Here is a 12,750-nt window from a genome sequence, read left to right as displayed (position 1 = left end):
CTAAATAAATCACTGACAGTGTCACCAGCAAAGCACCCTGCCCAAACAAGTCTCTTCTTCTTATTGGTGTCCTTTAGTAGTGGTTTCTTTGCAGCAATTCGACCATGAAGGCCTGATTCACACAGTCTCCTCTGAACAGTTGATGTTGAGATGTGTCTGTTACTTTAATTTGGTCTGCATTCTGAGGCTGGTAACTCTAATGAACTTATCCTCTGCAGCAGAGTTAACTCTGGGTCTTCCTTTCCTGTGGCGGTCCTCATGAGAGCCAGTTTCATCATAGCGCTTGATGGTTTTTGCGACTGCACTTGAAGAAACTTTCAAAGTTCTTGAAATGTTCTGAATTGGCTGACCTTCATGTCTTACAGTAATGATGGACTGTCGTTTCTCTTTGCTTATTTGAGCTGTTCTTGCCATAATATGGACTTGGTATTTTATCAAATAGGGCTATATTCTGTATACCACCCCTACCTTGTCACAACACAACTAATTGGCTGAAACGCATTACGAAGGAAAGAAATTCCACAAATGTACTTTTAACAAGGCACACCTGTTAATTGAAATGCATTCCAGGTGACTACCTCATGAAGCTGGTTGAGAGACTGCCAAGAGTGTGCAAAGCTATCATCAAGGCAAAGGGTGGCTACTTTGAAGAATCTCAAATATAAAATATGTTTTGATTTGTTTAACACTTTGTTACTACATGATTCCATATGTGTTATTTCATAGTGTTGATGTCTTCACTATTATTATACAATGTAGAAAATAGTAAAAATAAAGAAAAACCCTTGAATGAGTAGGTGTATCCACATTTTTGACTGGTACTGTATATCAGTTCATAAACCAAAGTGCCATTGGATAGGAACATCGAAGATGTCTTCGCAGCTTTTTTGTAACCTGTGTGGCGCAGCTGTCAGCATTTTTGTCCTCAAATGGAACTGGTAAAAAAAAAAAAAATGTTTATGCCAATACATTTTTGTGTGAATATCCATTGTACAAGAGAGTCCATCTTCAGTGTGTCTGTCTTGCTGTCTTTCTTGTGGCAATACTGTAACCGTATTGTCTTTCAAAGGCCTCATTAGTCTGAAAATACTATGCATGATGTGTATCATTAGATATAAATTGTATACAATATGGCAAATATATTCACAGATGTATTATGTCAACAACAACAAAAATCCCCCCAAAAAAACCTTGTCCACTGAATTGCATAATTTCATCAACCTACACAACATGGAAAATCCATTGCAATGTTGCTTCTTAGTGAACTTATTTATATCCTTTGATGTAAAGATGACCCTAATAAATCCATATATCAGAATTGCCATTAAATTGCATTGAAACAAGAGTTGCCTAATATATCATGTGTGTACATATTTAATATCAAATATACCACATGTTCAAGATGCAAGTATTTTCTATGTACTAAAAACCATTTCTGCGCACCCCCAATTATCCGCATATCTAATGAAACATTGCAATCGAAGAACGTGCCATCTTTTTTTTTTTTTCTTCTGGCGTCCATTGCGCTTATCGAAACGCTTTCGAAATCCGTGATGTCGAGTGAACGATGACTTAGATAGGGAGGAGAAACGCGGAGAAAATGATACTAGAATCGAAACTCAAATCAAGCCTAAACGGGAACGGAACCGAATGGAACGTTCATAAAACGCCCCTTCTTCCTTATATGGGTTTTCATTCCACCCGGTTTCCTGTTTTTTTCTTCTTCTCCCCCTCTAAAGCCCCGCCTTTTTTTTTTTAACTGACTGTCAATTCGCACCACTGTTGTTGCGGCCATTTTAATCTACACTTCAGTTGTAACTAGACCGAATGATGGTTGCCTAGGACCGTAGAAAGGTAAGGTTTCATTTTGGATTTTTTGTTGTTTGTTGCTTGTTTGTATTTCTCGGTCGCTGTCGTGTGCTTCAACTAATGACATTTCCCCTCAAAATATTTCGGCGCCAACTTTATCGTTGAACGCAGAGAAAGCGTTTAAGGAAACATCATAAATAGCATGGCAAACTGTGGCTGGCTAACTGTGGGAGGGAAGTGTGGTATAGTGGCCCGGTTGAAGACGCTAGCTAGCTTTGTGTGAAGTCGAATTTACGTCGTATTACTGAGGTTTTATTTGGAAAATAAATGTGATTTTTCATTGTTTTGTAACTCAATGTAATCCCCTTTGTTTTCTTAGTAAGATTATTTGGTCATATTTCAATTAAATCTAAAACCACACTATCTAGCCTTGTAATGGGACTAACCAAAAATGTTTATACCCACTCAAGAAAGGGGGGGAAAGGGCACCTGGCACTAAGATAAATTCTGAATAATACATTTTTTGTCTGAATTTGTTCCTCCCTACCACAAGGGGCACTACCAGTGTTTGGGTCATTAGTTGTAAAAAGTAATACAGATTACTTGTTACTTCTAAGAACAGTAGGCTAATGTGTTATGTTTTAAGCCTAATTTACAACCTACGCAAAACGCAACAAACTACACGCGCGTTAGGTAACTCCGTTAACCACCCTAGTCAACAGCCAGTGGAATCGCATGGCGCGAAATACAAATACCTCAAAATGCTATAACTTCAATTTCTCAAACATATTACTATTTTACACAATTTTAAAGATAAGACTCTCGTTAATCTAACCACGTTGTCCGATTTTCAAAAAGGCTTTACAGTGAAAGCAAAACATTAGATTATGTTAGGAGAGTACCCAGCCAAAAATAATCACACAGCCATTTAAAAGCAAGCATATATGTCATAAAAACCAAAACCACAGCTAAATGCAGCACTAGCCTTTGATGATCTTCATCAGATGACACTCCTAGGACATTGTTATACAATACATGCATGTTTTGTTCAATCAAGTTCATATTTATATCAAAAACCAGCTTTTTACATTAGCATGTGATGTTCAGAACTAGCATACCCACCGAAAGCTTCCGGTGAATTTACTAAATTACTCATGATAAACGTTCACAAAATACATAACAATTATTTTAAGAATTATAGATACAGAACTCCTTTATGCAATCGCGGTGTCAGATTTTAAAATAGCTTTTCAGCGAAAGCACATTTTGCAATATTCTGAGTACATAGCTCGGCCATCACGGCTAGCTATTTTGACACCCACCAAGTTTGGGGCTCACTAAACTCAGAATTACTATTAGAAAAATTGGATTACCTTTGCTGTTCTTCGTCAGAATGCACTCCAAGGACTTCTACTTCAACAACAAATGTTGTTTTGGTTCCAAATAATCCATAGTTATATTCTAATAGCTCCGTTTTGTTCGTGCGTTCAGGTCACTATCCGAAGGGTGACGCGCATTTCGTGACAAAAAAATTCAAAATATTCCATTACCGTACTTAGAAGCATGTCAAATGCTGTTTAAAATCAATTTTTATGCTATTTTTCTCGTAAAATAGCGATAATATTCCAACCGGGCAATGTTGTATTCATTCAAAGGCTGAAAGAAAAAAATGGAGTAGTCTCGTGAACGCACATCTCAGTCTCACTGTCCCCAGGCTGACCACTTACAAATTCTGCTGCTGTTCTTTGCCTAGAGACAGCAGACACCCCATTCCACTTTCTGGCGGCTTTAGAGAACCAATGGAAGCCTTAGAAAATGTCACATTACAGCACAGATGCTGTATTTTCGATAGAGATGCAACAGAAGGACAACAAATTGTCAGACAGGGCACTTCCTGTATGGAATCTTCTCAGGTTTTGGCCTGCCATATGAGTTCTGTTGTTTGAATGGTGTCTGTGAGACACCATTCAAACAGTTTTAGAAACTTTAGAGTGTTTTCTATCAAAATCTACTAATTATATGCATATTCTCGTTTCTGAGCAAGAGTAGTAACCAGTTTAAATCGGGTACGTTTCTTTATCCGGCCGTGCAAATACTGCCCCCTAGCCCAGACAGGTTAATAAACTCTGTAAATTTGGGCGACCGCGGCATTCAAACGAGGCTGCAATGAAAACTAATGGGACTGTAGCAACTGTGTTGGCATCAAAAAGCAGGGTGTCAACTAAGTTTTCTATTCAGCGTTAATTGACATGGTAATGGTCCAATAGTATTGGAGAAAAGTTGAGAAAAAGACCCCCTCTGACGCTGTACGTTAAAGTGTGATGTGTCACGATGTAACGTACTTTAAACAATTATGCAACTCTTTCTGTGCCGTACAGAATTTCCACCAGGCGCAGATTTTAAAAACAAGAAGTGATCAATGGTGAGGGTAAAGTTAATTACTCGTAAGTATATCAATAGTTAATTTAATCAATTGTTTAATTTTTTTTGCGTCGTCACTGCGAGCCATCATGACTTTCAAAAGCCGTGACAGCCGCAGTTAACTTCTGAAGATAAATTTAGCGCTGCCCTAAAAACCCTATTAAAATTAGACACCAACCTTCAAATAGGTATGTAATGAGACATTATATAAACTATTTTTAGTGTTAGTGTTTTATTTACATTTTAGAGGTGATAAGTTGGACAAATCGGGTGAAAAAGCCGTTTCCCCACACATATCTCCCCCTTTCACAATCACTCAGTAGCTTTTGCTTCTCCGCCCGCCATTTTGAAAAAGACCCAGATAGGACTCCATTGCCTTCTTCAATCATGCAGAGACTGGCAGCGTGAAGGTCTCATCATTGATTTAGCTGGAAAGGGGAGAAATTGTGCGTTACAATGGTATTTCATATTACAGTTGACCTGCAAGTATGGAACAGAGCGATGTACAAAAGTTTGTTAGCTACACAAAATGGCTGTCCTGTGTAGCTATAGTGTGCAGCCCCCCACAATTTGAAACTCGACACGTAGGATCACAATTTTATCAAGCTAATTGGATTCTTGCGTAAGTACATATGGAATTAGGCTTTACTTTCCATGGAAACTACCTAGTTGTATTACTTCATTACTACAACAACATTTCTAATTCTCACTGTTCGACTGTCATGGGGCACGCCGACTGCATCCCCGTGCTAATGTGCTGTTCGTGTTCCTTTTCCTCAGAGTAATAATAGGTGTTTCAGACTAACGAGCAAATTTATTTAAATTGGACGTTTGGCGTCAAAACACTGGCAGTCCAAAAAGCGCTTCAGCTGTGAGAATTTCAAAAAAAAAAAAATGAGATTGAGGATACGGTGCAAAAATCAACAGGCAAGCTCTGTAAAAACGTTGACGTGGAGCATTATTGTGGATAGTCAGGTTAATATAATAGTTTTGTTTAAAACGTTTTGACAGTGACCGTGTTATTTTTGCGAAGACTATTTAGTTCTGAGTTTGGACATAAAGTTTGTATGTGAAAACCGTAGAATTAATACTTTAAATGTTTTTTTGTTTTTTTCCCGAACTCATTTCATTCGCACGTGACAGGGAAGCTTGCGCTACCCATGTGCAGATCAAATACACCACTGGAATTCCTCTTAAGCTGTTTACATGTCCGAATAATGTGACAGATTGCTCAGAAAACCTGGCGTTTTAATCACCGTATGCCGATTTTTAAGGTGTTTTAGTAATGCCATACTCTGCCTTGTGCCATAATCAGTTTAATATTGAATTATTAGTGTGCATGTAAACGTACTCATCGTTTCCTAAGCTAACGTGAGCTAACGTGGAGGAAGGCTCTTAGCTACCTAGCCAACCAAAGCCACTTGGCTTGAGGGAGAGAGGCACACAAGCGTAGACAGCTTCTGCTCCTATCCTGAAGTCCTTTAAGGCCGATGCACAGATCACTCTGTCATTTACCATGTGTGCGCTTGGGTGGAGTCCGATTTGTTTAAAGCAACGGTCGTCTTTTGGCAACATGATGCCCTCGCCGGTCCATGTGATCCTAGACCCCCCGAATAGCAGCATTCACAAGGGTACGATAGCAGAGATTCTAATGTTGTCCTCCCATTTTGTGGTGAAAACATCACTACTGTTAGCTAATATCAAAGAAAACCAACTCCATATTTGAACAGTGGCTACATGTAATGAAAATGTAGGTTTGTTTTACATTACCTTGTTTTGTGGCTACAAATTGGCTGTAGGCTACTCCTCTAGAAGCTTGCTAGCTAGTTTAAAACGGCTGCTACCCTTTTAGCTTCCCACATCTCCATGTGAAATAATACGATTTAGAATTCAAATAATATTTGACCGACCGGCTCGATTCGGTCTTATGTAGCATTTTTTTAAATTTTTTAAATTTTTTTTTTTACATTGGATAGAAGTAGAGACTCTGAGCTGGAAAATGGTATATCATACAGTACAATTGAAGAACAATGAGAAAGTAATTCTGCTTTGAAAGTTGATGAACTTGTAACTTAACTGGCTAATGTTGGCTAGCTTGCTAGCTACTTCCAGACACAAATGAGAGAACACCTCACTGACCATTTTACTCGTCCTAGCAGAGCTGGTTAGGCTGTTTTCATGTTATCCAGAGTGTTGGTGACTGTGCTGCTGGCAACAATTTAATTACGCTTTTTTTTGCCAACGTTTGCTGACACCAGCCATATTCTGCGGGTGTTGAGCGTTCGTAAACTCATCACTTATTCTGCGCACTCAGGCGAGAGTGCTCTAAAATCAGAGTAGCTTTACCAGCTACGTCTATCGACAGTTGTCGCAGTGGCATCAAACATTCTATTGATATAGTTACTTGCATAGTGGAGTCTTTTGTTTAGACATGCAGCGAAACAATGAACCATAATACCAACTCATAATGTTACTACCCTGCATGCATCTGTAGGTAGCTAACCAACCAGGTTCAATGTTAGCTAGCTAACATTAGGATTTAACTAGCAATGCAAATGGCTCTGAGATACGAATAATATTACTACACAAATCATACACGTAATGTTAGCTAGCTAGCTAGGTAACGGTACACTTTAACTTGAAATGAAAATGACTTTCTGACAATTTAGAAACGTGTAATATATGTAAATGTAGCTAGCTAAACTCTCTTACCCGTATACATGGATGAACGCTTCTCCCTCTGTCACGGATGCCGTGGTTGCCCATAGTTTAAAGATGTAATGCGGAGACAGCTGTTTTATACGACAGCCTTCTGTGTTGTCTTTTCAAAGCAAAGAATTTTCTCCATCTCCATAGCTTCATACTCTAGTTCTATTGATTTCAAAACTCGGTCCTCCAGGAAGTGTAGAGCAACACTTAAGCATTTCTACTACATGATATCGTTCAAAAAAAGCTACGTTCGAAAGGATTACCTTCACAGGGCCTCCCGAGTGGCGCAGTGGTCTAAGGCACTGCATCGCAGTGCTAGCTGTGCCACTAGAGATCCTAGTTCGAGTCCAGGCTCTGCCACAACCGGGAGACCCATGGTGCGGTGCACAATTGGCCCAGCGTTGTTAGGGGAGGGTTTGGCCGGGATGTCTTTATCCCATCGCGCTCTAACGACTCCTGTGCCGGGCCGGGCGCATGCACGCTGACGCGGTTGCCAGTGTTTCCTCCGACACATTGATGCGGCTGGCTTCCGGTTTAAGCGGGCATTGTGTCAAGAAGAAGTGCGGCTTGGCGGTGTTGTGTTTCTGAAGACGCACGGCTCTCTACCTTCGCTTCTCCTGAGTCCGTATGGGAGTTGCAGCTATGGGACAAGACTAGCTACCAATTAGATACCACAAAATTGGGGAGGAAAGGGGATTTTTTTTTTGTTGATTAAAGGATTACCTACATATACTGACCAGCTCATATTATAGACAGACGCGTGCCACATGGCAGACCAATCTGAACTCATCTGTCGACATGTCCAGCACATTCATTATCTCAGCCAATCATGGCTAGCGGGAAGGTTGCTCTCACTTTTTCCATTGCTTAGGCTCATAATTTAACTATTGTATTCATATTTACAGATGGAATACAAGTTTGTTATTAAGACACATGAAAGTTCACATGTTCCGCAAGGCATTTCTGGGGGGGGGGGGGGGGGGGAGAATGCATTTTGAAAAACGAAACTAAAAGTACGCTCAAATGGCGCTCCTGTAAAGTAGTGACGCGCGACATGCGCGTAGTTTCCTGAAACGAGTCACGTATGCCCTGGCAAATATTCTTGCACTTGCCGGTGTATCCTACAACAATATCCCAGTTTAATATGCTGCTTGAATGTGTTCGCACCCATATCAGCAAAAAAATTAAATGTCAGAATTTTTGCTTACAGACAAAAAGCACATGGCTATAAGGTGTTTTTATAGTCCCAACCGCCACTAGGCTACCTAGCGGCAGCGTTGGACTAGTAACCGAAAGGTTGCAAGATTGAATCCCTGAGCTGACAAGGTAAAAGTCTGTCGTTCTGCCCCTGAACAAGGCAGTTAACCCACTGTTCCTAGGCCGTCATTAAAAATAAGAATTTGTTCTTAACTGACTTGCCTAGTTAAATAAAGGTTAAATAAAACAAGGAGTCGCTAGAGTGCGATGAGCCAGCCTGGTATCGAACCCGGGACTGTAGGTTCGCCTCAAGCACTGCGATGCAGTGCCTTAGGCAGCTGCGCCACTCGGGAGGCCCCTTGCTAACTTCTTTAACAGATTTATAACACTGGTGCATATCTCTTAGAGCAGTTTTATATTGATAAATGTAGAGTTCATTCTTTTGTGAAACACTTTGTCAAAGCTGGCTTCCAAGAGTGTCCCTCCACTGATTGATTATCGAGATTTAAATAAAATTAACTTTCTCAGCTCTGGTTGTAAAATGTCTTGTCAGTAATGCTCAAATCGCACAATGTCTCCTCTTATCACCTTCCATTAAAATGTAGCCTACCGATTTTCAGTCGCTCAAAGTGTAAGGCTATACAATATGAATCTAGTGACTGCAGTGCGTGCTTCGCTGTAAATCACAAGAATCAACAAAGCTTAACCATTTTTGATTTGTGAAACGTCATAATTTTTGTACGTTCTTTGTGGAGTATCAGTACAGTAGCGCCCCCTCTGGTAGGGGAGGATCAATGTCCAAAGTCATCCCTTTGCCCCAGTTTAGGCTAGACCAATTAATGCCCCTCTATCGAAAATAACTGTTAACCTCTCTAGGGTAGGTGGGACGAAATCGTCCCACCTACGTAACAGCCAGTGGAATCCCGTGGCGCGGTATTCAAATACCTTAGAAATGCTATTACTTCAATTTCTCAAACATATGACTATTTTACACCATTTTAAAGACAAGACTCTCGTTAATCTAACCACACTGTCCGATTTCAAAAAGGCTTTACAACGAAAGCAAAACATTAGATTATGTCAGCAGAGTACCCAGCCAGAAATAATCAGACACCCATTTTTCAACCTAGCATATAATGTCACATAAACCCAAACCACAGCTAAATGCAGCACTAACCTTTGATCTTCATCAGATGACAACCCTAGGACATTATGTTATACAATACATGCATGTTTTGTTCAATCAAGTTCATATTTATATCAAAAACCAACTTTTTACATTAGCATGTGACATTCAGAACTAGCATACCCCCCGCAAACTTCCGGTGAATTTACTAAATTACTCACGATAAACGTTCACAAAAAACATAACAATTATTTTAAGAATTATAGATACAGAACTCCTTTATGCACTCGCTATGTCCGATTTTAAAATAGCTTTTCGGTGAAAGCACATTTTGCAATATTCTGAGTAGATAGCCCGGCATCACAGGGCTAGCTATTTAGATACCCACCAAGTTTAGCCCTCACCAAAGTCAGATTTACTATAAGAAAAATTTGATTACCTTTGCTGTTCTTCGTCAGAATGCACTCCCAGGACTTCTACTTCAATAACAAATGTTGGTTTGGTTCAAAATAATCCATAGTTATATTCAAACAGCGGCGTTTTGTTCGTGCGTTCAAGACACTATCCGAAAGGGTAAATAAGGGTGACGAGCATGGCGCAATTCGTGACAAAAAAATTCTAAATATTCCATTACCGTACTTAGAAGCATGTCAACCGCTGTTTAAAATCAATTTTTATGCCATTTTTCTCTTAAAAAAACCGATAATATTCCGACTGGAAACTGTGTTTTAATTCAAAGAGAGAGAAAATAAAAACATGGGGTCGCCTCGTGCACGCGCCTCAGTCTCATTGTCCTCTGATAGACCACTTACCAAAGGCGCTAATGTTTTTCAGCCAGGGGCTGCAAAGACATCATTCAGCTTTTTCCCGGGTTCTGAGAGCCTATGGGAGCCGTAGGAAGTGTCACGTTACAGCAGAGATCCTACATTTTGAATAAAGAGAGTCAAGAAGCCAAGGAATGGTCAGAGAGGGCACTTCCTGTACAGAATCTTCTCAGGTTTTTGCCTGCCATATGAGTTCTGTTATACTCAGACACCATTCAAACAGTTTTAGAAACTTTAGGGTGTTTTCTATCCAAAGCCAATAATTATATGCATATTCTAGTTTCTGGGCAGTAGTAATAACCAGATTAAATCGGGTACGTTTTTTTATCCGGCCGTGCAAATACTGCCCCCTACCCTCAACAGGTTAAGCAACACGGCAGTTTTTCACCTAGCCAAATATTTGGGATAATACGACACTTACTAATTTCTGAAAACACACCAATTGAAACAAATGTTATGGCAGCTTGCAAAAGAGTGTAAGTGCGGTTGCTAACTAACTGTAAATTAATTTAGTGCTAACTTGGCTGTGGGGTGAAACAATTCACTTATTTACAGCTAGTTAGCACCACTCTTAACAAGCGAACGTAATGCAGCCACCAAAATTGACGTCTCCGACTGTTTAGCCTCCATTTTAACTTTTGTGATGTGACGTCTCCGCTTTCCAAGCTTATTGCCAAGATGTCTGTGCAGATGCAGTCCATATTGCTGCAGTTTATGAATCTGAATTTAGAAGTCTAAATCAGAGTCCCACCCCCCCCCCCATAGAATTGATCCCGTTAGGGACCCTTACCATCTGTTACATCAGTAAGCATGCAATGTTTTTTTAACATTTTTTTAAGTTGGTCTTGTTTTATTTGTTGGAAACTTCTACTCTCTGCATTCTCTCAACAGGGTGAAGAGAAAGACTGACTTCAGAAGCTCTCAATGATTTCACCTGAAGGCAGATGTCATGAATTACACAGAACCGGTTGTGGAGAAGGCCGTCAACTCCTGGTCCAGAATAGCCTCAGCGGGACAGACCGTCCTTTTCGAGGCATTACAGATCCTCAACCCTATGTCGAAAGATCTTTCAGACACTGAGGAACTGGTATCCTTTCTGCAAGGACTTAAGGAAGAGGGCCATAAGCCCGTAGTGCTACGGAGCAAAGATGTGTACGGCTACAGGTCGTGTACAGCAAAAACCCTCCCGGCAGAGATGTGCTCTATGGACATGGCCTGCAAGGGTCCAAGGCCAGGCAAGAAGAGGGGACGGAAGAATAATAATAATAAGAAGAAGAAAAAGGAGTCTAACAATTACGCGTCGTGGAGTGGTGCAAGTGCATCAGAATCTCACAAGAGATCTGTTTTTTCCAGACCTCCGATTCTAACTATTCAACCTTCCCAGGTGCAGCAGCAGCAGTACCTGAAACTAACGAACATTACAGGTTTAATGAGAGGTCACACTGCGAGAATGCAGATTCACTCTCAACCTCCAACACTTTCAGGAATACCGTTACTGCCATCGCCGAACGCCGGTAGAACACCTAAAGCTGTGGCCTTGGTTGGTCAAAGGTACCATGCCTCATGTCCGGAATGGAACAGAGCCCTTATCGGAGATTCTGCCCCCGTGATCTATCAGAACGGTCGAGGAGTTTACAACTACAAGACTGATGTGTCAAACCACAGACGGTCCTGGACGGACGAACAATCTCTGTGGATGATGAGCCGTCAGGAGGAGTGTCGGCTGGACGAGAACAGTTTGCGGTGGAAGGTGATCAAAGTGGACGATTGCGTCACGGTGGAGGAACTGAGGAGGAAGGCCCAGAGGATCCTGCAGGTGAACCTATCCCCTGTGATACAGATACGCCCGCTGTATGAAACTCTAGCTGAATACCAGCGTGAATGATGATATCTCCAGAGATCTTCTTGGTTTAGCCTAGCTAGCCTAAGGGTCCATTTTGCAACGAGGCTTAGCTAAGTCCAGAGGTCTTTCTTTACTGTTGAAGCCAGAAGAAAACGTCAGGACGGCATCGTCTAACGGACTACAGTAAAATACGTTCCTTGTATTGAGCAGTGACGGGATGATGTCATGACTACCGCGTCAACAAGACTGAAGGGACTAACGTTGATCAGAAGTTCTACACGGTGCAGCTTTCAGACACTCAAGCATAGACATTGCTGGTCAGAATGTAACTTTTTTTACCAGCTTCTGTTTTGTACACTGAGGATGGACTGATAGACTTGGTAAGCAGTGTCACGGCGTATTGTAGAATAAATATTTTTTTTGTTGTTGCGAGAATAAAAAATAAAAATACATTTTTACTCTTAGGTACAGTCTACATGACAAATTAAAACAATTTGGTCCCCTGAAATTGTGTAAATGGGCAACCTAGTCATTATCCCTTTAATCTACTTTTGTGTTTCCTCTTTTATAGAGTTTGAACTTTCGACAGCCTCAAAATGTTTGCTGAATGTAAGCACTTAAATCTTAACAATTCCATTTGCAGGGCAGAGTTAAAACGGCCTTATTCTTTTCAGTAAACTTAAAATAATGTCTTACATTTTTTTTGTAGTGACTGATTTTTATTTTCTCTGAGTAAAGAATTTGAAACCACCCTATTCTTGTATTTCTTTTTTGTGTTTTTATTTTTTTTACCTTGAATTTGCTAAAATTTCCCGATGCCA

At 40.5% G+C, this 12,750-nt stretch overlaps 1 protein-coding gene across 1 annotated transcript; it reads left to right on the top strand.

The window, feature by feature from the left end:
* The first annotated feature begins 1,765 nt into the window (after positions 1–1,765).
* On the top strand, positions 1,766–12,679 carry ccdc71 (coiled-coil domain containing 71). Its single transcript, XM_014168399.3, has 2 exons — positions 1,766–1,854; positions 10,978–12,679. Exon 2 carries the CDS (start codon positions 11,036–11,038, stop codon positions 11,969–11,971), a length of 936 nt encoding a protein of 311 aa, XP_014023874.2. The 5' UTR covers positions 1,766–1,854; positions 10,978–11,035; the 3' UTR covers positions 11,972–12,679.
* Positions 12,680–12,750: the final 71 nt, after the last annotated feature.

Source organism: Salmo salar, chromosome 22 (assembly GCF_965601325.2).
Source record: "Salmo salar chromosome 22, fSalSal1, whole genome shotgun sequence".
NCBI classification, from domain to species: domain Eukaryota; kingdom Metazoa; phylum Chordata; class Actinopteri; order Salmoniformes; family Salmonidae; genus Salmo; species Salmo salar.
Note: the sequence above shows the minus strand (reverse complement) of the source record. Positions and strands in the feature narration are given on the sequence as shown.

What these genes read in the sequence shown, in the direction of transcription:
- ccdc71 (XM_014168399.3), top strand. Translation starts at nt 11,036, where the DNA reads ATGAATTACACAGAACCGGTTGTGGAGAAGGCCGTCAACTCCTGGTCC.